Below are 19771 nucleotides of genomic sequence, written 5' to 3' on the forward strand. Positions count from 1 at the left end.
GGACACTTTAAAAATAAATTACGATGACACTAAGCCGTTGCATTAACCAGTGACTGAATTCCTGAAAAGCAGGAATAGTACGTGCGGCAGATATTTTCGCTCACATATGGCATCAATGTGCTCGGCTCACACACGCAGACTGCAGGAAGAAATCCAGAAGAGTTGAGGAACTGCCTGACACACTGATTTATTGGAACACCCAACATGTGACATCATGATTTGGCACCTGCGGCCAGTCGAGCGAGTGAATCAGAGAGAAAGATGAAGGAGTGATGAGTAATGAATACAATCTTTGTGGCTTTGAGTCGAAATGAGCGTTAAAGGGTCGGAGGGAAGAAAAAACAGCCATTCGAAGGGCAACAGGTGTTGTTTGGAAGTGAGCAAGGTTCACAAAGCAAAACATTAAATCACATTTATGCATTCATTCATGATCTTGGTGTTACAAGTGCCATAATACAGCAGTACAATTCAAACTAATCACAGCTAAATAATGCAAATGGGTGATTCTCGCGAAATTAAAAACATTTTGATAAAAAAGTAAATGCTATCAAAAAAAGAAGCATACAGTTACAAACATCTCTTCATGTACTATTTTGCACATGATTTCAAATTACATCATACAAACCAATTTTGTTGTTTTTTCCACATTTATGGGGAAATATTTCATTACTGCAACGTTTCCATCACTGGATTTGGGTTCTTTGACATGGAAAATTTATAATTAAAAAAATAAAAAGCTTCAGTGCATATTATACTATAAACATTTACAGTAAAGAAACATGTGGTATTTGGTGATCATTGGTAAATGTAGAGACAATAATAAGGAATATAAATGTGTCCAAGACCAATTTTCTCATCCTCCGCAACAATTTTCAATCATTGTTTAAGCCCTCAATGAACTAACATTTTCAAAAAAATTTTTTTGGAAAGGACATAACTGACTGTGACACTCAAGATGGCTACCCGGTAAGCAGTTCCTATTTTTCTCTCTGAATAAAAGTTAAAATTTTGTTTGTCGTAGTACCTAGACAACTGTTTTTTCTCATTACCGAAACATGAGTTTGTAAATGCATCTATTTAATGTAATATCATGTTGCGGTAATGATAATTTTTAATAATGATAATCTAAATAATTTAAATAATTATAGAAATATTTTTTTAATTCTCTAAAAATAATGGTTATAGTAAGTTCAGAACTTTATCTTATATGTGCAAAAAAAAAAGGCTTTTTAAACATTCTGGGCCGGGTTTCCCGATAACGATTGAACTTAGCTCTTAAGAGCGCTTTTTACGAGCTACTTAACGAACATTCGTTGTTCATTAATGTGTGTTTCCCAAAGATGCACGTTAAACGATCGCTCGCAGCTGGGTTTTAAGTGCTACTTACGAGTCGCTATCCGTTTGTCAAGTGCTGAAATGTCACCTATAGAATGACTCGAATTTGTAGCAGAAGCTTGTTTAGGCTAATGATCTTCTGCTGATGTACACTAATGTTTTTTATAATATTTTTCATTATTGTTTAATGACTAAATATTATAAAATTTAGCCATTAAACTATTATTTGTTTAAAATTATTTTAATGTTTTAATAATTTGTGCATAATGAAAATTATTTTCCGTATTTAGTTAGGACTCGTCCCACTGCGAAATGCCTTCTGCATTTTATGTAATAGTTTAGATTATTATTATTTTTTATGTTTATTCATTATTAGGGATTATTGCATTGTACCGTACATATTTATTTGGTTTCCTTAATCAGATGCCATTTCACTTCAAAACAATTTTTTTTTTACTGTAGATTAATTATAGAAGCAATTGGTAGGAACCATTTATCAATTTAATAGTACCAACTATTACCAAAATTATAATTTAATTTAATTGTAATTTAAATTTTATTTCTCATTTTAATTTTTAATATATTATATTAAAGTAATTTAAACAAATAAACAAAGAAGAACCCAATAAATAAATATACATTACATTTAAAACATTACATTATCGTCATTGCAGGAGTGCAATTTGCTGGTTGTCCTGCAGGTGACCTTGTAACTCTGTTGTCTTACGATGCACTTATGTATGAACGATTACTCCAGACCACTCGTAGATCTACGATGATTTTCAAGTGCTACTTAAGTTACGAAGCTTTTGGGAAACGGCCCGTAATTTTAAGATGATTCGTACGATCGTTTTTACCATCAACTTAGCCTTACGATGCTTTTGGGAAACCCGGCCCTGATCTGTATTTCGTGAGAATCACCCAAATACATATTTATGTTATACTATACTAAATGCAGATGGTAGTTGCCTGTATGTTGCCAGGCCCAGTGCATTCCTATGCAGCAGTCAATGTGTTTTGAGTGGTTTATGCACATTGTTATGTAGTTGAAAGATGACCGTTTAAACATTTCCCAGTCCCGATTTCCTCTCTTTTGCCCATCATTTCCAATAATTTTAAAGAATTCTGTCTCTTAAAGCAATTGTTATAAAATGTTATTTAGGGTAATGCTCTATAAAGATTCTTATTGTTTGCATTTACATTCATTCAACTGGCTGACGCTTTTGTCCAAAGCGACTTGCAGTGCATTATAAAGTATACATTTTTATCAGTATGTGTGTTCCCTGGGTTCAAACCCATGACTTTTTGCGCTGCTAATGCAATGCTTTAGCACTGGGCTATAAGGAAGCAATGTTCACACTCATTATTTTTCTTTAAGAGACCTCAATATATCATCAGGAGCCATAGGGAACATTTTTGTGTGGCTTTTTGTGTGTCTGCTTTCTTGACTTTCAAAGAGATGGCACCTGTGGACTTTCCTTTTTTGAATCACCAAGGATTATAGTTGCATCAAAAATCTGTCACCTATGACAAGATGAGTAAAATGAGTAAATTAACACTGACTTCCATTTTTCAGTGAACTGTCCCTTAAAGGTATATCATCAAATGTCTAAAAACAGTTTTTGTCAAATCAAACATTTCCTCTCTTTGTGGGTTTCCTCCCAGCATTCCTCTCTGTTGTCCAAACAGATGAGGATGACAAAAATCTGAGAAAAGTCTCCAGGGTGGCTGAGTGACTCACACTTTTGGTTTAATGACTTACTACTAAACACAAAGAGTAGCGTAGCAGCACGGTGAGGTCATACATTACGCGGTGCGCCGTCAATGTCGACATGGAGCCTGATCAAATTTACCAAGGCCTCTTTGAGCCTGGGACGCCCTGCAAGACACGGGTCATTTGTTAGGCAGGGTAAATAACTATAACAGAATACGAGAGGAACAACAAGAGTGAAGCAGATGCGGACATTGGGTTTGATGGTTTGGTAAACCTTAGTACAGGACATATGGACCGCATAACAGCTGGAGGGATTAAAGTTTAAGCAGTGGATTAAAGAGGATGAGCTGAATTATGTACAATGTTAAACACTCAACAAAGCAATCGTGAAAGTCATCATGAAGTGGGCTATTTCTGAAGTTTTACTGCTTCTTTGGCTTTTTATATGAGTGCATGCATTATTCAGTGGTGTATCATAAATCTTGGGCGCCCCAGCCCACCCTCTGAATTGAGAGACAGAGGACCCCATTTACACGTGATGATGTCATGCATGATGGTTTGGGTCATGACTGAAACAGATGGAGACAGGCAGTGATGTTATGATGGGCAATTTACCTCTCTCCTAAATACATTTCTTTTATTTACATTTTTGTTTTATGGGAATTTTTTGTTTATCTTTCTAGATTTCTGTTATTTAGAAAGTAAATCTGGTGGGGCTCCAACAAGTATACAAAAGGATAACCAATCAGAATGAGGGTCTGAGCAAGAGAGAGAGAGAGACCTCACCTGTCAACAATTTGAAGCAAAGAAAGAAGCACGATGTGATTCAAACTAGTAAGAAACTGACAAATAAATTTTAGTGTCAACTATCATCACATGTGTAACACTGTTCTGCTACTACTAATAGCATCAGCGCGACTCTATATCGTCACAGAAAGAACTGATCTCAGAGACATTTTAACAGTTATTAAATCTGGGAATACAACAAGGCCACCTGTGAAACATAATTTATTAGTGTTAAAGTGTTATCAGCGTTATGATGATGCAATACTAGAAATGCTGCAGGGACAAAGGTATTAAAAAAAGGCATGAATTTATCATGATAAAGAAAAGGTGCACATAAAGTGCGTGTATACTTATATAAATAAAAACTTTTATACTTTTATATCTTCTTTAGTGTATTCAGCCTAGAATTTACAGATATTCAGGTTAAAGTCTCATAATCTAATGATGAAATAATGAGCATCAAAGTTTGATTTCGCTGATTTCTTGTTATTTCATCAAGCAGCTACTTGATGATTTTTTAAAACAATATTGAAGGCATGCCCATTTATTATGGACTATTATTGGCTGCTTTTTCTTTATTATTTGGCACAATACGTCCAATCGTTTCTTTTTATGAATTATTTAAAAGAAAATGTTGGCAGTATTATATTTTTGAATAGAAAAAAGGGAGGTCTAAAACATGATTTTACATTACATTAGTAAATGAGACCTAATGTTTTTAAAAGTTTCTAACTAAAACAGAGTGGTATAAAACATATGCACTGCACATATAGGCTTCATTGTGTTTGTACACAATCCCTGTTTCCTTGAAAAGAGTGGAAAATTCAAACAGAAGCCATTGCCTTGAAACCTAGCATGTATGTGAACAAAAATATTTAGGTGATTTTTAGGTAACAATTTTCATTTCATGCACACAATCCTCTCATGGATTTGAAATGTCAAAACTGAATTCCTTTTTACAATCCACTTTTTATATCCAACTTAAATTTACATTAAAGGTGCCAAAGAATGCCTTGAAATAATATTGTTAAATTGTTCTCTGATATCTAGAAACCCTTTTACATGTCCATTTACAACCCTAGGATTTTCCCCCAGAATGAATTGGTCTATTGTAACCTAACTTGAAAGGATCATGAATAATAATGTTCAGCTCTGCTCTGATTGGCTGTTTCTTAGAGCAGCTCATTTCAGTAGCTCTATGTGTGTAAACAGACCTTATTTTGAGCCTGTATCAGACAAAGATACGAAATTTGAGAAATAATACATTGTTTGGTATTAGTCCAATGTCAAGAGTAGAACTTCAGCTTCAAACTTCAAACACAATGCTCTACCAAATGAGCTATGGGAACTTTACTCTTTATTCACTATTAGGGTAAAACTCACAAAAATGTAAAATATGACTTGGATAAATGTGATTCAGTTTGTGAAAACCCATTTTAAGTCATTTTTTTATGATTTGCTGTTTTATACTCAAAAAATGCTGGGTTATTTTCAACAAAGCATTGGTTTTAAAGCGACGAGCCCAGCAGCTGGGTTACAGTTAACCCAAACTTTTTTATATTTGACCCAACAATAGGTTAAAACAACACACAGCATGGGTTAAATTACAAACCATCCGTCTGGGCTCGTCCATTTTAAACTCAATGCCGGGTTCAAAATAACACAAGTGTACATAAAATCATCCTACATAACCTTGATATCTTTACTGAGTAAGGTCATATCAAAGATTGGATTTTTTTTTATAATGCATCTTGTAATAATGGCTAAAGTGTGAGAACATAAGCACGTTGGTTCAGTTTAATACATGAACTAATATCATTAACTTCACATTGGCCAGTTTATGTGTTTGTTCACCGTCTCACTCCCCTCCACTGCCTGCTAACAGCTGCTACAACCCTTCTATTATTGGGCAGGATTTACAGTGGCTACGTCTCCCCGAATTATTTATGAGCTCCCAAAACAACCGCACACAAAGCCCCATCCCATCTCTCCTGCTCCAGACCCCTGCTCTAGTGTGTTCTGGATCAGACCCATAAACAGGTCTGATCCAGAACCAGGAACGGCTTGACCTTCAGGCCTCTAGAGCCCAAACCACAGGCCTCACACGAGGTGCTGACTTTTCAAAATCTGCTTTTTATTTATTAAAAAATAACAAAACATCATATAACATTTAAACGCTGGAAGAAAATGTAAAGCATTTTCACTTGAGATAAACAGGATTTTCAAAGTACTCATGCATAACACATTCATTAGATCAGAAGGTCTAATACGGTGTTCTTCACTCCCAACCCCGGAGAGCCGGTGTCCTGCAGACTTTAGCTCCAACCTTAATCAAACACACCTGAAAGCTAATCAATGTCTTCATGATCTCTAGAAAATCACAGGTACGTGTGTTTGATTAAGGTTGGAGCTAAGCTCCGCAGGACACCGGCTCTCCAGGATTGGGAGTGAAGAACACTGGTCTAATAGAAAAGGTATTTTCCCACAGTCCTTGAACTGAGAACTACTACACATTGCTCCAAAACCTCAGACGCACGGAAAACCCAAAGAAAAGAGAAAAAGGAGAGCAGAATAGCAGAAGAAACTTCAACGTCAGGGAGGGTGGCGGGTTGGCAAACAGGCAGAATCAACAGTTAAGAAAGGCAGCCGCCTGCTGAAGCGGTGCTAACAGGCAGCTTTCAAGACAGGTCAGTGTGGAGGAGGACGACTGAGTTTTATTAGGCAGCCCACGTAAACAGCAGGTCATCACCCTGTGAGATCAGCATTGTTCTGAGCTTCTGCTGGATGCTTGGATGATAGTAGCTTTCCAAATCTTTCATAGCAACTTTTATATGAACTCCCAACATCTGACATTGTGATGATCTGACGTTTAATTTAGGTGCTCAATAAATTTTTTTATTGTTTGGTTATTAGAGATATGTTAAGAAACTGCCTAAATCCAAAAAATGTAACTTCACTATAGAAATGTCCATGACTTGTCCAATTCAATTCCATCAACTGGATGATTTTCCAGAGAAAGAAAAAATGCTTTTTAAATTTTCCAATATTTCCATGTTTTCCCATGAGCAAGGGAATGTTGACATTTAAAGTGCACAGTCCTGTGTCTTTTTTACATTTATGCATCTGACAGGAACTTGCATTTAAAGTGACGTATAGCACATTTAATTATTCCCAGGAAACAAACCCATGACCTTTGCGTTGCTGATGCAATGATCTACTAATTGAGCTACAGGAACACTTTTACGCTTTAGCTTTAACATAAAACATAAAAAACTTCATATTATACAATGTTCTATTGCAGCCTAAATACATAATCGCCTAAGTACCTGTATATTATATAAACGCAAATGTATTTGTGGTATAAATATTTATGGAAATAAGAACTGTATGTTAGATTACTGAATTAAATAAATTTGACTTTTTTATGCATCTGGCAGATGGCTGCTTTTATTCAACTGATTTAAGCTAAAAGTAGGGGTGCACCAATAAATGGCGATTAGGGTGTGTTGTTCCTGTTTTCTTGTTCTTGGCGTTTGCTGAATTCTGGGTTTATATCTTAAACTGGCGCTTCAGTGCAGTATAGCCACATAGCTATATAACAATGAGCATGATCTCCCGAGATACTACAATAGGCTACTTAATGTATTAGTATGGGCTGTTTTCTTGTACAAAATTAAATATTTTAAGTTAAATGTATAACATGTAAAAAGACAAGATTCTAGAAATGTCAAGATCAAATGCCTGACAGGATATTTTAACAGACTAACACACGTCATGGCTCAGGCATAGACTACAGTATTTAAAATAGCATATATGCATTAGTTATATTTTCAATTTAATTTATTGAGCAATTCCTGCAAAGATTTTAGGTTAACTATAGTCTATAAAAGAGAGTTAGTGTGTGTCGACTCACAGCGGAGTGGGGGCGTGGCATCACGATGGTGTCAACCATCACGATGGACGATTTTACATTTTACGATTTTCATCGGTACAACCCTAATGCCGATATACACTGATGATACATGGGCGATAACTATTATGGATCGAACACCCGATATTATTCACAGCTGTTTCACATCAACTTCACATATTATTCACATCATCGGCCGATATATCGGTGCACCCCTAGCTAGACGTATAGTTCCATTTTTATGCATAAACGACGGTCTGCGTACAGTGCATGTGATGCAAATAGAGTAATCGGTATAGTATGTGCGCACTGTACATTGTACGCGTAGGTCACGTCTATCGGCACAAACCTAGTTAACACAATTCTCTGCCAAGTGAGACACAGGAACATATCAAACAACACACTAATCTTAAATATTTCTGTCAAGCTTATGACAACAGACATTGTGAAAAGCGCAACACAAATACATTTGTATTGAACATACTTGTCTTCTGGGTTAAGAAGTGCTGCTTTACCACATTTACATTATTTATGTATTTTATGTAAATAATTAACTATGACAATACAAAACATGATACAAGTAGTAAGTAACATTAACACTCACTTGCGCATGACTGATTTTCGGAGGATAAGGCCTTCTTCCAGGTCCGCCTCATTGGCCATGAAGAGAAGTCGCTTCCCTGTGCCATCAATGCCCACAAAGTCCCGCTGCTCTCCTGCCACAGGGCACAATATCAATCGGTCACACACTGGGTGTACAGCACAGTCAAATGCTATTTCGGCAGTCAGTCAACAGCTGGATTAACAGGAATACATAATACTACAGTGCACTGAAATGCATTTCCGAGTTCATATTAGGAAAAGAGAAAATTGATTGGAAACAGTGCACACAAAGTCCAGTCTAAAACAGCACTTTTTTCAAAACACACACCACCTTTTCCTGTTCAAGCGCACAATTAGCTAATCATTGTGGAGCTGATCGCTGGCAGCTGCTATTGCCCTATTAACCAGCAGTCTATCTATGTGAATGATAGTACCTGCTTTCTTCTTGCCCTTCTGGCCGGGGACGGTCTCTGTAAATTCGTTTACTTTGCTCATGAGCATGGACAGCGTGGCGTTGTGGGCACGGAAAAGATCTACGACCTCATGCAGGGCCACGTCTGTTATCAGGTCACAGCTTACCACCAAGATGTCCGTCTGTGGGAGAATAAAGGCAAGTTGTAGTAAAACCAATATAAAATACAGTACAGTCAAGCTATTCGCCACCCCTCAATTTGATTGTTAAACCCACTGGAGAAGCTGTGTTATCCATTCATATTAATAATGATAATAATAACTTTTGGATTTTGAAATCCACAGTTGGGTTAAAATACCATGTTGCCGACTAATGCAGAAAACCCACATTACACAACAAACTGTATAAGCAACATGTCTTATAAATTAGCCATAGAAATTCCCTATGTTGGTCAGCAGCTAGTAAAACAATCAAGCTCGACAGCTTATAAAAACTTATTTCTGGGTTCTTTGGCTTGTTAGCTGTACATCTTGTCACACAGCAGCTTTTAAGCATTATTCTGTTTTTTGTTATAAGCCAGAAATGACAAGGAGGCGGCTTCTCGCAATACAAAGTCAATGGAGACGGTTGGATTGTTCCCACCCGGTGGGCGTGGTTTTCAAATTTGCATAACTGCGCTCTGTCTCTATTGTTGTGTTATTTGCCCCGCCCCTCCTCCACTGTGATTGGATGGCCGAGTAAGAGCTGACATTGACCAGCTGAGCTTTTCACCCAAAGTTGAATATTTTTCAACTCTCTGCACTTAGCAGCAATCGCAGAAAAACCGCTGAGCGCCGGCTTTCAGTGCGGAAAAAACGTGCTTCCATTTGAAACAATTGAAAACATACGCCAGCCGTGAGCGTAAAAACTTTGGTGTGCACACCCGCTAACTGAGCACATAGTAACAAAAACAGTTGACGCCAGGGTTTCCCGCAGCATATTTCAGTTCAGGCGGCCCGCCTAATCTTGGAAACTCTACCGCCTTAACAAGATCGTCAAAAAAAAAATAAAGTTTGCTGCAAAAGGCCCTCAAGTGGATCTCGGAGAATAGCGCGCACACGCATCAAACTGCGAGCGGGGACACGCGCCACACGGCCGAAATGAGAAAGACTTGGTCCGGACCGTCACTGTCTGGAGTATAACTTTTCAGTTTGTTGTTTGAGCAACCTGCTAGGGTTTCACGTGCCTGTCGATTAGATATAATTGTTGAGCGCTTTTGATCATTTTATTTATGTGCTTTATTAACATGCTATAGTAGTTACACTTCTTTAAGATAACGTAATTAATAGTGGGAAATAATCCGTTTTTTTTATTTTTGCGCTATCTATGATCGTTCCCCAGACGTTCTACAACATCTGGTTTAGTTTGTGTTTATTAACCCTTTAGTTTCACTTCATCACGCAGTTCCTGTTAGAGGAAAAAAACATTTAATTCATTAATAATCTAGTATCTGTTCATTTTTTGTCATAGTTTCTTCAAAATGAAGTTTCATTTGAGTGTTTTAAAAATAAATATTTTATTTTTTATTTTAATTTTCATCATGACGCATATGCCCCACCCATTTTATTGCCACGCCCTCGGCCTCGCCCACCCGCCCAACACTACCACCTTAACTAACACATTTTCTGCGGGAAACCCTGGACGCGTTGTGCAAATGACGGTAAAAACTCGGTCATGCAATCCGTTGTGTCACAGGTGCCCCGCACCTTTTTTTTTTACATAATATTTAAAAATATAATTTTAATAATCAAAGATGAGTTATAAAGAATACAATTATTGACTACCGGTACACTTGAACTTCAAATATTAATGCTGTAATAGCTGTAATAGTTGCTCAGAAAACCAACAGGTATTAGATACTTTTGAAATATTATTATATTCAAATATGACACTGAATATCATTGCTGTACTGCATTTTCATTTTTCAGCAACTGCTGTTGCCTTTACCTCCCTGAGCTGTATATGGTATACATCAAAAAGCCAGCAAAGTTTTCCATGGCCTGCTATGGTGTTCCATAAAGACTTCACGTATGAAGACACTCTCTGTATTTCTCCTGACGACAGTCAACCAAAGCCAAGTTTATAACATGATACAAGTATAGCGTGAGAAATGAGAGACAGAGAGGCCAAGTCTGTTTAAGCGTTGTGCTCTTCCATAGCTCGCGTGTGCACGCGTGTGTGAGAGTGTATATATGTGAGCACAGGCATGGAGGGGAGCCCGACGATAAATCCTGCTCGCCTTTGCCATTGTTTCTGTTTGAGTTGTCTGGTTCCCATCTGGTCTGCCCATCTCAGGTCTGCAGATAAATAAACATGGGAGCGGGGGAGAGGAACGGCCCGCTCAGGCAGCGTTGCATGCCTCATTGGGGAGGCCCAGGGAGAGGTCCTGTCGTGACGCTCCGCTTCCATACAGTTCCGGATCTTTTCTTCTGGCCCATGGGCAGAAGGCCCATGAGCCATTGCAGCACACATGCTCAAAAGATAACAGGGTGCACAGCGCTGTCTGTTTAAAATGAGCTAACTGTGCTACCAAGAAAGAAGAACAGTACATTCTCAATGCACACTGCAAACTTAACACAAACTCACTAATGTACATGTGAAACCTCAATCGCATAGCTAGTTTTCTACACAATGTTTGGGAAAATCTACAAAATAACTTAGATACACAATATGTATTTTTTTTGTTAAAAAAAACAAACATATCCAAAAAGCACTTGCACAGTGTGATATATTTCATGCAGTTGGTAACTTACATTATCCCAAAACTTAATAATACATACCTATCTTTATTTAATACGTGCACTTAATCTTTGTACAGCGCGTTGTGAATGTTTTAGCCTATGAAATCGGGCGCAGTAATATGACACGAAGTTTGAGCGAGAGGGGGAGTAGTCAGGAGTGATGATGTTACGGCGCGCCGAGGTCGACGTGCTGCAAACTAAGTGCTCTTCCGCCATACAATATAGTTTTCATTTTTTATTTGGTTAAAAAATTACCACGTTTTGTTTTGTGCCACCATACTTACTCATGTAACAGTCTTTAAATAGGGAAAACATGGAAATGTTTGGTGACTTCTAAATTTATCCCCGTTTGGATCCTAAGGAATGAATGGGGCTAGGCTAAATGCTAACACATTTACAGCGCGCTGTACAAAGATTAAGTGCACACATTGAAAAAAGATAGGTATGTATTAATTAATCTAAGTTGAGGTAAGAACATAGTAAAATATTGAAAACGGTGGTGTTTTGCTTTAAGCTTTGCTTTTGTTATTGTTTTGACAGTGCGACCTCTAGTGGTGAAATCCTACATATTGTGCCTTAAAAAATTATTTTGAATAGTGTAGGTCGTTTTAATTCAAAATCTGCACTTTGTAAGAATGGCGGGTCCACGATGTATCATGGTTCTCAAATACTTTTTCCCTTACTTTAAAACAAATCCTGTAGTTCTAGTGGTTCATAATTATTATTTTTTATAAAAACACAACAACAATAAAATCTAGTCCAGGGTTCCCGCAGCACTTTGCAGTTTGGGCGGCCCGCCTAAGCTGGGAAACCCTACCGCCTTAACTAGGTCGTCCAAAACGCGAAATGAGAAAGACGTGGTCTGGACCATCATTGTCTGGAGTGTAACTACCCAGATGATAAAACATCTCAGAGAATAGCGTGGACGCGCTTCACACCTCGAGCGTGCACGCGCGCCACACGGCCGAAATAAGCTAAAGACGTGGTCCGTCATGTCTGGAGGATAGCCAGTTGACAAAACATGTGTCCGTGAGAACTGTAATTATGACTTATGTTTTGGGTTTATTTAAGCCTGTTATTGTATTAGTCTATAGTTCTTGCAAATTTAAAGTAAGTTAGCAGGTGATTTTGTTGTTTGAGCAATCTGCTAGCTAGGTTTCACGCGCCTGTTGATTAGATATAATTGTTGAGCGCTCTTGCTCACTTGATTTATGTGCTTTATTTACATGCTACAGTAGTTACACTTCTTCAAGATAATGTAATTAATAGTGGGAAATAATCAGTTTTGAAAAATTTTGCGCTATCTATCAATGTTCGCCAGACGTTTTACAACACCTGCTTTAGTTTGTGTTTATTAACCCTTTAGTTTCACTTCATCACGCAGCTTTTCCCGTTAGAGGTAAAAACATTTAATTCATTAATAATCTAGTATATGTTTATTTTCTATCATAGTTTCTTCAAAATTAAGTTTTATTTGAGTGTTTTAAATAAAAATATTTAAATCTTCATCATGACGCGTACGCCCCGCGCCTATGATTGCCACAAACCACCTTAACTAACAAATTTTCTGCAGGAAACCCTGTACTACAATGATAAATTATTACTACTCATGTCTTTTGTGGTGTCTAGCACATTAGCTAGCGCTGTATGCAGATGCGCTTGTCTTTTCTTTTGCTTAGCCACTCCTACTTGTACACCATTTAAAAAAAAATGGAAAGTGTGTGTACTTCAGACCAGTTTCCGGTTTATACCAGTATATCGTTCATCACTAACTTTGACATTTTTAAATATAATCACAAAGTGTAGGAAGTACACATTAATTGGAGTTTAAAGGCATCATTATATTAAATAAATTATTTTAAACAATAAAAAACCCAAAACTCTGCATATATATAGATTAATTGCAGATTAAATTCTACAAGGATAGCAAGTGTAGCTTTGTTTCACACTGACATATAGACCCACAGTGTCATCCGGGAGTTCGGGGAAAAATCCATCTTGGCTCAGGACCTGACATTGGAGAGGGTAAAAATGGGCCAGTCTTTTAATTATGCTCTTCATTTTACACACAGTTTCCCCTTCACTCGATCAAGGCTGGTCACTGCTGCGGCTCAATGCAACAGGCAGGCGATGTCTGGAAATGTGGACTCAATCAGTCCCAGAGTAAATAAAAGAAACACAGAGTGAAAAAAGCGCGACCGCATAACAGCTATAGTTCAAACATCCAAACATTTGCCATGACTTCACAGCTAACCAGGAATGCGCAGCGTTAAAACGCAAAAAATGCGACTAACTCCAGCCCACCCATCATAAACCACCCAAGTAAATCGATCTGTCGCTGCACTTCTAACCACTTAACATTTCATAACTGGGCTTTCTATTTCTGAGGGGACCCAACACGTGGCCAAGCGGCTGAGGCCGAGGGCCGTGTCCTCTCGGTTGTGAGAGGGTAACAGGGTTGGACTGGATCAGCGGCCTGCCTTATTCACAGAGCGATTGAAGGTCTGAAGTGGGCGTCAGCTGTTGGATCATCTGAGCGCCGCCGCCGGGCCTTTCAGCAGGCCAGAGCTGTGCCTGCGCTGCAGAGGCACAGGGAGGTCAGGCCACCCACAAACACTTCCAGTTCTGCTTGGCTGCCCCCTAGGCCAGCCAGGTGAGACCACCCAAGAGGGGAGCAGAGGAAGAAGGCGGGGGGAGGAGAGAAGAGCACAGGATAAGAGGGAATATAAAGGAAGAAAACCAGAAATGCTCACACTTATCTGCCGCTACAAGCATGCACGCAAATTCGCCCACTGTTGCGACCGTGCTTGAGATAAGAGTGGCTATGAAAACAGACCTTTAGTGACACATGCATGTAAAATAAACCACCACAGTTTGCTTAAAAAAACTAGACACAACACCGCCCTTCAGACTTGATGATCTAGTAAAAAGGTATTTTCTCGACACCCTTATTTGAGCAAAGATTCACAAGTGCGATTTGTCGGGAAAGACGAGTACACAAGGCGTTCGGGAATGACTTGGGAGCCTTATTGCTAACAAAAGCCGACAGAATGCGACACAACGTGAAGATTATTCAGTTTCTGTTCAAACATTGACTCAATGCATTAGTATGAAGATAAACACGGGCTAATGAAAGAGAGGTTTAGGAGCCAGGCACACTGTCAGATTCCTTCATTATGTCCATGTTGTTTGCTAAAGTGAGGGAGTAGACTTGCGTTTAGACCGTACAATAAACGGGGATTTAGGGCCCCCATTGCCAGCCCTCGTCTCTCAACACGTAGTTGGGCTGTTCGTGCACTGGAGGGCTCTGAAACTAAATGCTTTTAATCTCTTATTTCTCTCTAGGATTAGAAATAAACGCATCTGTGCCGTTAGCGTGCACCGGCAAGCCCTCCTCCTCGACATTCCCTTTCCACTGCATTGATATTTATTGTGGCAAAGTTAATCTCCTGCGATGAGCGTTCGCACATGTTTAAGACATCCCTCTCTTGGAGATTTTGCGGTATCGTTTGCAACGGTGGGCTTTATAAAAGAACAAATGTTGGACTACATGTGAGAGCTAATGCTTTTGACAGACACAATATTTTGACTTCGGTAAGAAACGAATTCGTCATTTAGCAGATGCTTTTATGCAAATATTTTCACAAAAAAGGGTCTGAAGGACACGACCGTGAAAGCTCATAGCACCTCCCTTGTGGGGATCAAACTTACAACCTTTGAATGTACCTGCCCAGATCTTTAACCACTAGTTACGCCACACCCAAGAAATAACAAGAAAAGTGCCAAAGTCTGCTTTAAATTCAAAAGTGACCCCAAAAAACGCCCGCAGGGATGTTTCCTTGCTGCCCCATTCCATCTACACAACAACCCCACACATGTCCAACAGACCCAGGTTGAGGAAGGGTTCTGACATCATGTGTTTGTGGAGTCAGCTGCCTTTTTACCGCTGGGTTTTCAGCAGGTGAAATGAGGCACTCTGTGGAGTTGGACCCACAGTGCCGCGCTGCACGGATCAAAGCTTCCCCTGTGGTACACAGGATCTGGCCCTCACATCATTCCACTGACCCCAGGCCAGCCCACATGCGAGACAGGTGAGCCTGTGTATGCCTGCCAGGCTTTAACTATGCCTTGGTTGATGAGCACAGTAACTTACAGTGAGGACAAATTATCGTACTAGTTGATCAGCTCTTCACACTAATAACTATGACAATAACTATATTTCTGTTTATTCTAAGCAAGAACTGGACTGTTCACAGTCAATGATGGATCAGATGGATCAGATATTTGGGTTTATCTTCATCTTATCATCAGGAATAACCCAGTTGTTTTCCAGTAACTGTTTACTCATTCTTTAGAGAAATTGTCAAAAAGTGAAGTTTTTTTTAAAGACTTCTGTGATGCGTTTCTCTACCAACTGTCATTTTCATTTCATTTTTTCTCATTTTTCATTTTATTGTTTGTTTTTACAGGGACAATACACAATTAAAAGTAATTGTTAGCCAAACGCTAGTGTACATCTGCTGTAACTGGGAATGTAAACAAATAAAAATTAAAAAAAACATTACATATACACTACATAAAACATCACAATACTTATGTCCAGGAATGTAAAATAAAAAAATTAGTAAATAAAACAGATAATTTACGGCATAATTATTGATGGTTGCAGATTTGTTCTGATAAAAACCAGTACTTAAGCTTATTTTTTAAAAATGAGAAGCTATCAAGGCTTCGGCTGTGTATAGGAAAGGAATTCCACATCTCCACTACTCAAACTGAAAAAGCAATTTTGACAAAGGCTGTTCGACCAACTGCGCTACCAATTCTCCCCTAACAGAAGCTCTAGTCCTACCGACACCTCCGTTATGGGCGACGCATCCCTTAAGAGGAGGTGGAGCTAGATTATGGATAATTTTGTATTAATAACACATATTATTATAAAATACAAAAGTATTAAAACTCAAAAAGTTGAGCCTTTTTAAAATAGTACAATGATGTACCTTTGGTTTTTTGTCTAACACTTTCATAATTTGTTTATGAAGGGAGTACACCGGCTTAAGTGACCACGTTGTTATACAATACGACAAATGAGGGAGAATCAAAGTATGTACAAAAAGTAGTGCAGCTGACTGAGAAGTTTGTTTTTAAAATGATTCAAATTAGATTTTACATTATTTATAACCCTTTTACTTGCTTTTTAAAAGACAATGTTGATCTATTATTATTCCTAAATATTTAACATTTTAAATGCTTAATATGTTCAAATCTTTTGATTCTTTTGAACATTGTTATAGATGTGGAGGGGACTGCACTATGCTCTATTTGCAATCTTTTAGGGAGACCAAAACTATTTAGCAAAAAAAGCATCTTTCTGAGATGATGTAACAGTGTGAGGTGAAGCCAGCGCAGAGTGTGTCTGCTGCATTCTGTTAATGACATGGTTATAAATAAAGTTTTTTGACATTAAGCTACACAGGATGTAATGAAGATGAATGTATAGTAACTTACTGTTTAAAAAGGTTTTTACATGCATAGGACGTTTGCGTTGTAATAATGTACAGGGAGACTTCAGATATAAAAACGGAGACTAGTAAAGTGATGTTTTATCATTCAAATCTGATAACGTCCATTGAGTTAATAGAATGTTTGGGCAAACCAATATGGCGGCGCGGTGGCTTCACAGTTGTGACGCATGCACAATCCAGTCATTTATATAGATCAATGGTCTGAACCAAAGGACGTTGTGTTAAATCCACAAAAGCCATTTGTTTATGTTGTTGCTTGTGAAACCGTCTATATGCGAGTAGTAGCGGTTGGTAAAACTACATAAAATCATTCGTCATTGTGTGAAAATATAACCTTGATTTCTTTAATATTAACTAAGAAGGACATATCAAAGATTAAAATCAATGAGAAATCAATGATTGAAATCAAACTTTAATGCTCCTAATTTCATCATTAGATTATGCATGGATTTAACAGACCTGGTCACAAATGTTCTAACATTAATTAATGCTAGGGATGTGCATTTATGCTATTTTTTATTTCGATTAATCCATAGGTCTGAAAAACGAGTCCTCGATTAACTGGGGGCGGGGCAATCAAAGAGGCGGGGCGTATACGTCATATAAAAAACACTCAAATAAAATTAATTTTGAAGAGACTATGACAGAAAAATGAGCACATACTACATTATTAATGAATAAAATGTTTTAACCTCTAACAGGAAAAGTGACGTTATGAAGTGAAACTAAAGGGTTAATAAACACAAACTGATGCGCTTTCTTAATGATGCGCTCTACATGATATTAAGCCTTGATACAACATAAATGTATTACACAACGTGCATCTGCACAAAATGCAAGACTTCAACTAAGATACGTACTGGAGAGATTAACTCCACACAATAACAGCGCCCTTCAAAACACCTCCAGCCAAAGCACAAGCTTCATAACATTAAGCAGCTTTTGCTATCATTTTAGCGATTAGCTGTGTCGTGTCGTCCTCTCACCTGTTCTCAGTCAACATATGCTTGAATCGCTCTCTGGTATCTCTTGACATTTGATGTTTAATATGAGATGATATGAGGGAGCGCTGTACATTTTGCATCTGACTGACTGTATTTTCGTCCTACCAAAGTGAATCCCAAAATCACGGCATCCTTTAAACCATAGTGCCTCAGGACCGTGAGGTGTGTTTGGCTCCACAGCATTGCGTGGTCGGCGGGTTGCCGCGGCCAGGTGCGTGGACTTTATCTGTTTGTTTTTGAATCATGCATTGTAACGTTACTGATGTAATGTCATACCATGCTTTGCGTAGCTCAACACAACGTCGAACATGTACCCAGTCTTTACTACCAAAGGCGTTTGTAATGCTAACCAGACATCCAAATGCAGCCATAACCAAAAAAATAAATAAATAAACCCACATGATCATAGTTTTCGTGATCGATCATCAATGCCACGTTCAAGTACTCGAGCAATCGTACAGTTTACTAACATGAACTAAAAATTTTAAGTTAATTTTCCACACACCTTGATCTTTTGCTGGATGTGTCGAAGGGCATCTGCAGTGCCCATGTCAGCGTCTTCCTGAATGCACACCACATCCAGCTTCATCTTCACATCGGTCTTCAGACGCTGATCTGTGCTCAGTGCCTTTTGAACCTCTTTAGTAGTGATAATAATCACCTCTGTAAAAGAAGCCAAGTCATGAAGATACAGTAAGGGACATGAGAAGAAACCAAATGCAAAATACATGGGATTCAAAAGACCCCAAAAATGCAGAATCAAGCTCACTACAAACCCATTCGCATTTCTCTCAAACTTGCACATGATAACAATACTGATATGATTTAAATCGATTTTGTGCAGAACATCATTTTGCGGTACCATTAGTGGTCAGAATCACACACTTTACCTGCAATAACTTAGTTTCCAAAATACTAAGCAAAAATATATGAGACAGACACCTTCAATCAAGGCTTTGTGAATTATTTGCTGTATGCCCACTGAGAAAGTAAGTTGCAGCCAATTGGAAAGGACTCGTACCACAATCTTGCTTTACTGCGTAAATATTTTCTAGCAAAGCAGCTTAGCATAGTTTGTACTAAGACTTGTAAAAGCTAATTGTAAGGTCTTGTTGGCTGGCACTCTGACTGTTAACAAGGCAGACTGTGCCACACATAAAGGTGCACACTGTACTGCTGGGCAGGCAAGGGGCCATACCCACAAACTCCACACCAGCTGGATTGCACAGTTAGTCAATAGTGCTAGGTGTGAACAATAAACATTTAATTATGATTAAGGCATTAAACAAAGATACCCAAAAAATGTATGCTTCCTTTACTGAATGTGCTAAAAGAATGAACAGAACACAAGCTTTCAAATTTTGGTCTTATTCCTCCAGCAAAAAATAAAGGACTTTCTTCTTAATGAATAAGAACTGTATACAATACCAGCGTTTCACTGTATTAAAACACTAAGGTGAGCAAGAAACCATAAACTTCTAGGATGCACACAGCATTTGTGTGTTTTTAAATGATAAAATAGAAGAATGCTAACTAATAATTAGAGGTCGACTAGGGATGCACCGATACCACTTTTTTGGAATACGAGTACGAGTACTTGCATTTCAGTACTTGCCGATACCAATACCGAGTACTTAATAAAAAAACATGATTTAAATTTACAGGTAACAGCTTTAGTCATATAATTTAACAAAAAACAAAG

At 38.2% G+C, this 19771-nt stretch overlaps 1 protein-coding gene across 1 annotated transcript in view; it reads right to left on the bottom strand.

The window, feature by feature from the left end:
- The window catches only part of eif2b3 (eukaryotic translation initiation factor 2B, subunit 3 gamma), a 57362-nt gene that overhangs the window by 30342 nt on the left and 7249 nt on the right, over positions 1–19771 (bottom strand). Inside the window, exons 3-5 of the mRNA XM_065276602.2 lie at positions 18575–18732; positions 8783–8942; positions 8350–8461 (exon numbers count right to left, since the gene is read on the bottom strand). Coding sequence (XP_065132674.1) covers positions 8350–8461; positions 8783–8942; positions 18575–18732 — 430 coding nt within the window. The remainder of the gene's footprint in view (positions 1–8349; positions 8462–8782; positions 8943–18574; positions 18733–19771) is intronic.

Source organism: Paramisgurnus dabryanus, chromosome 6 (genome assembly GCF_030506205.2).
Source record: "Paramisgurnus dabryanus chromosome 6, PD_genome_1.1, whole genome shotgun sequence".
In the NCBI taxonomy this organism is placed as follows: domain Eukaryota; kingdom Metazoa; phylum Chordata; class Actinopteri; order Cypriniformes; family Cobitidae; genus Paramisgurnus; species Paramisgurnus dabryanus.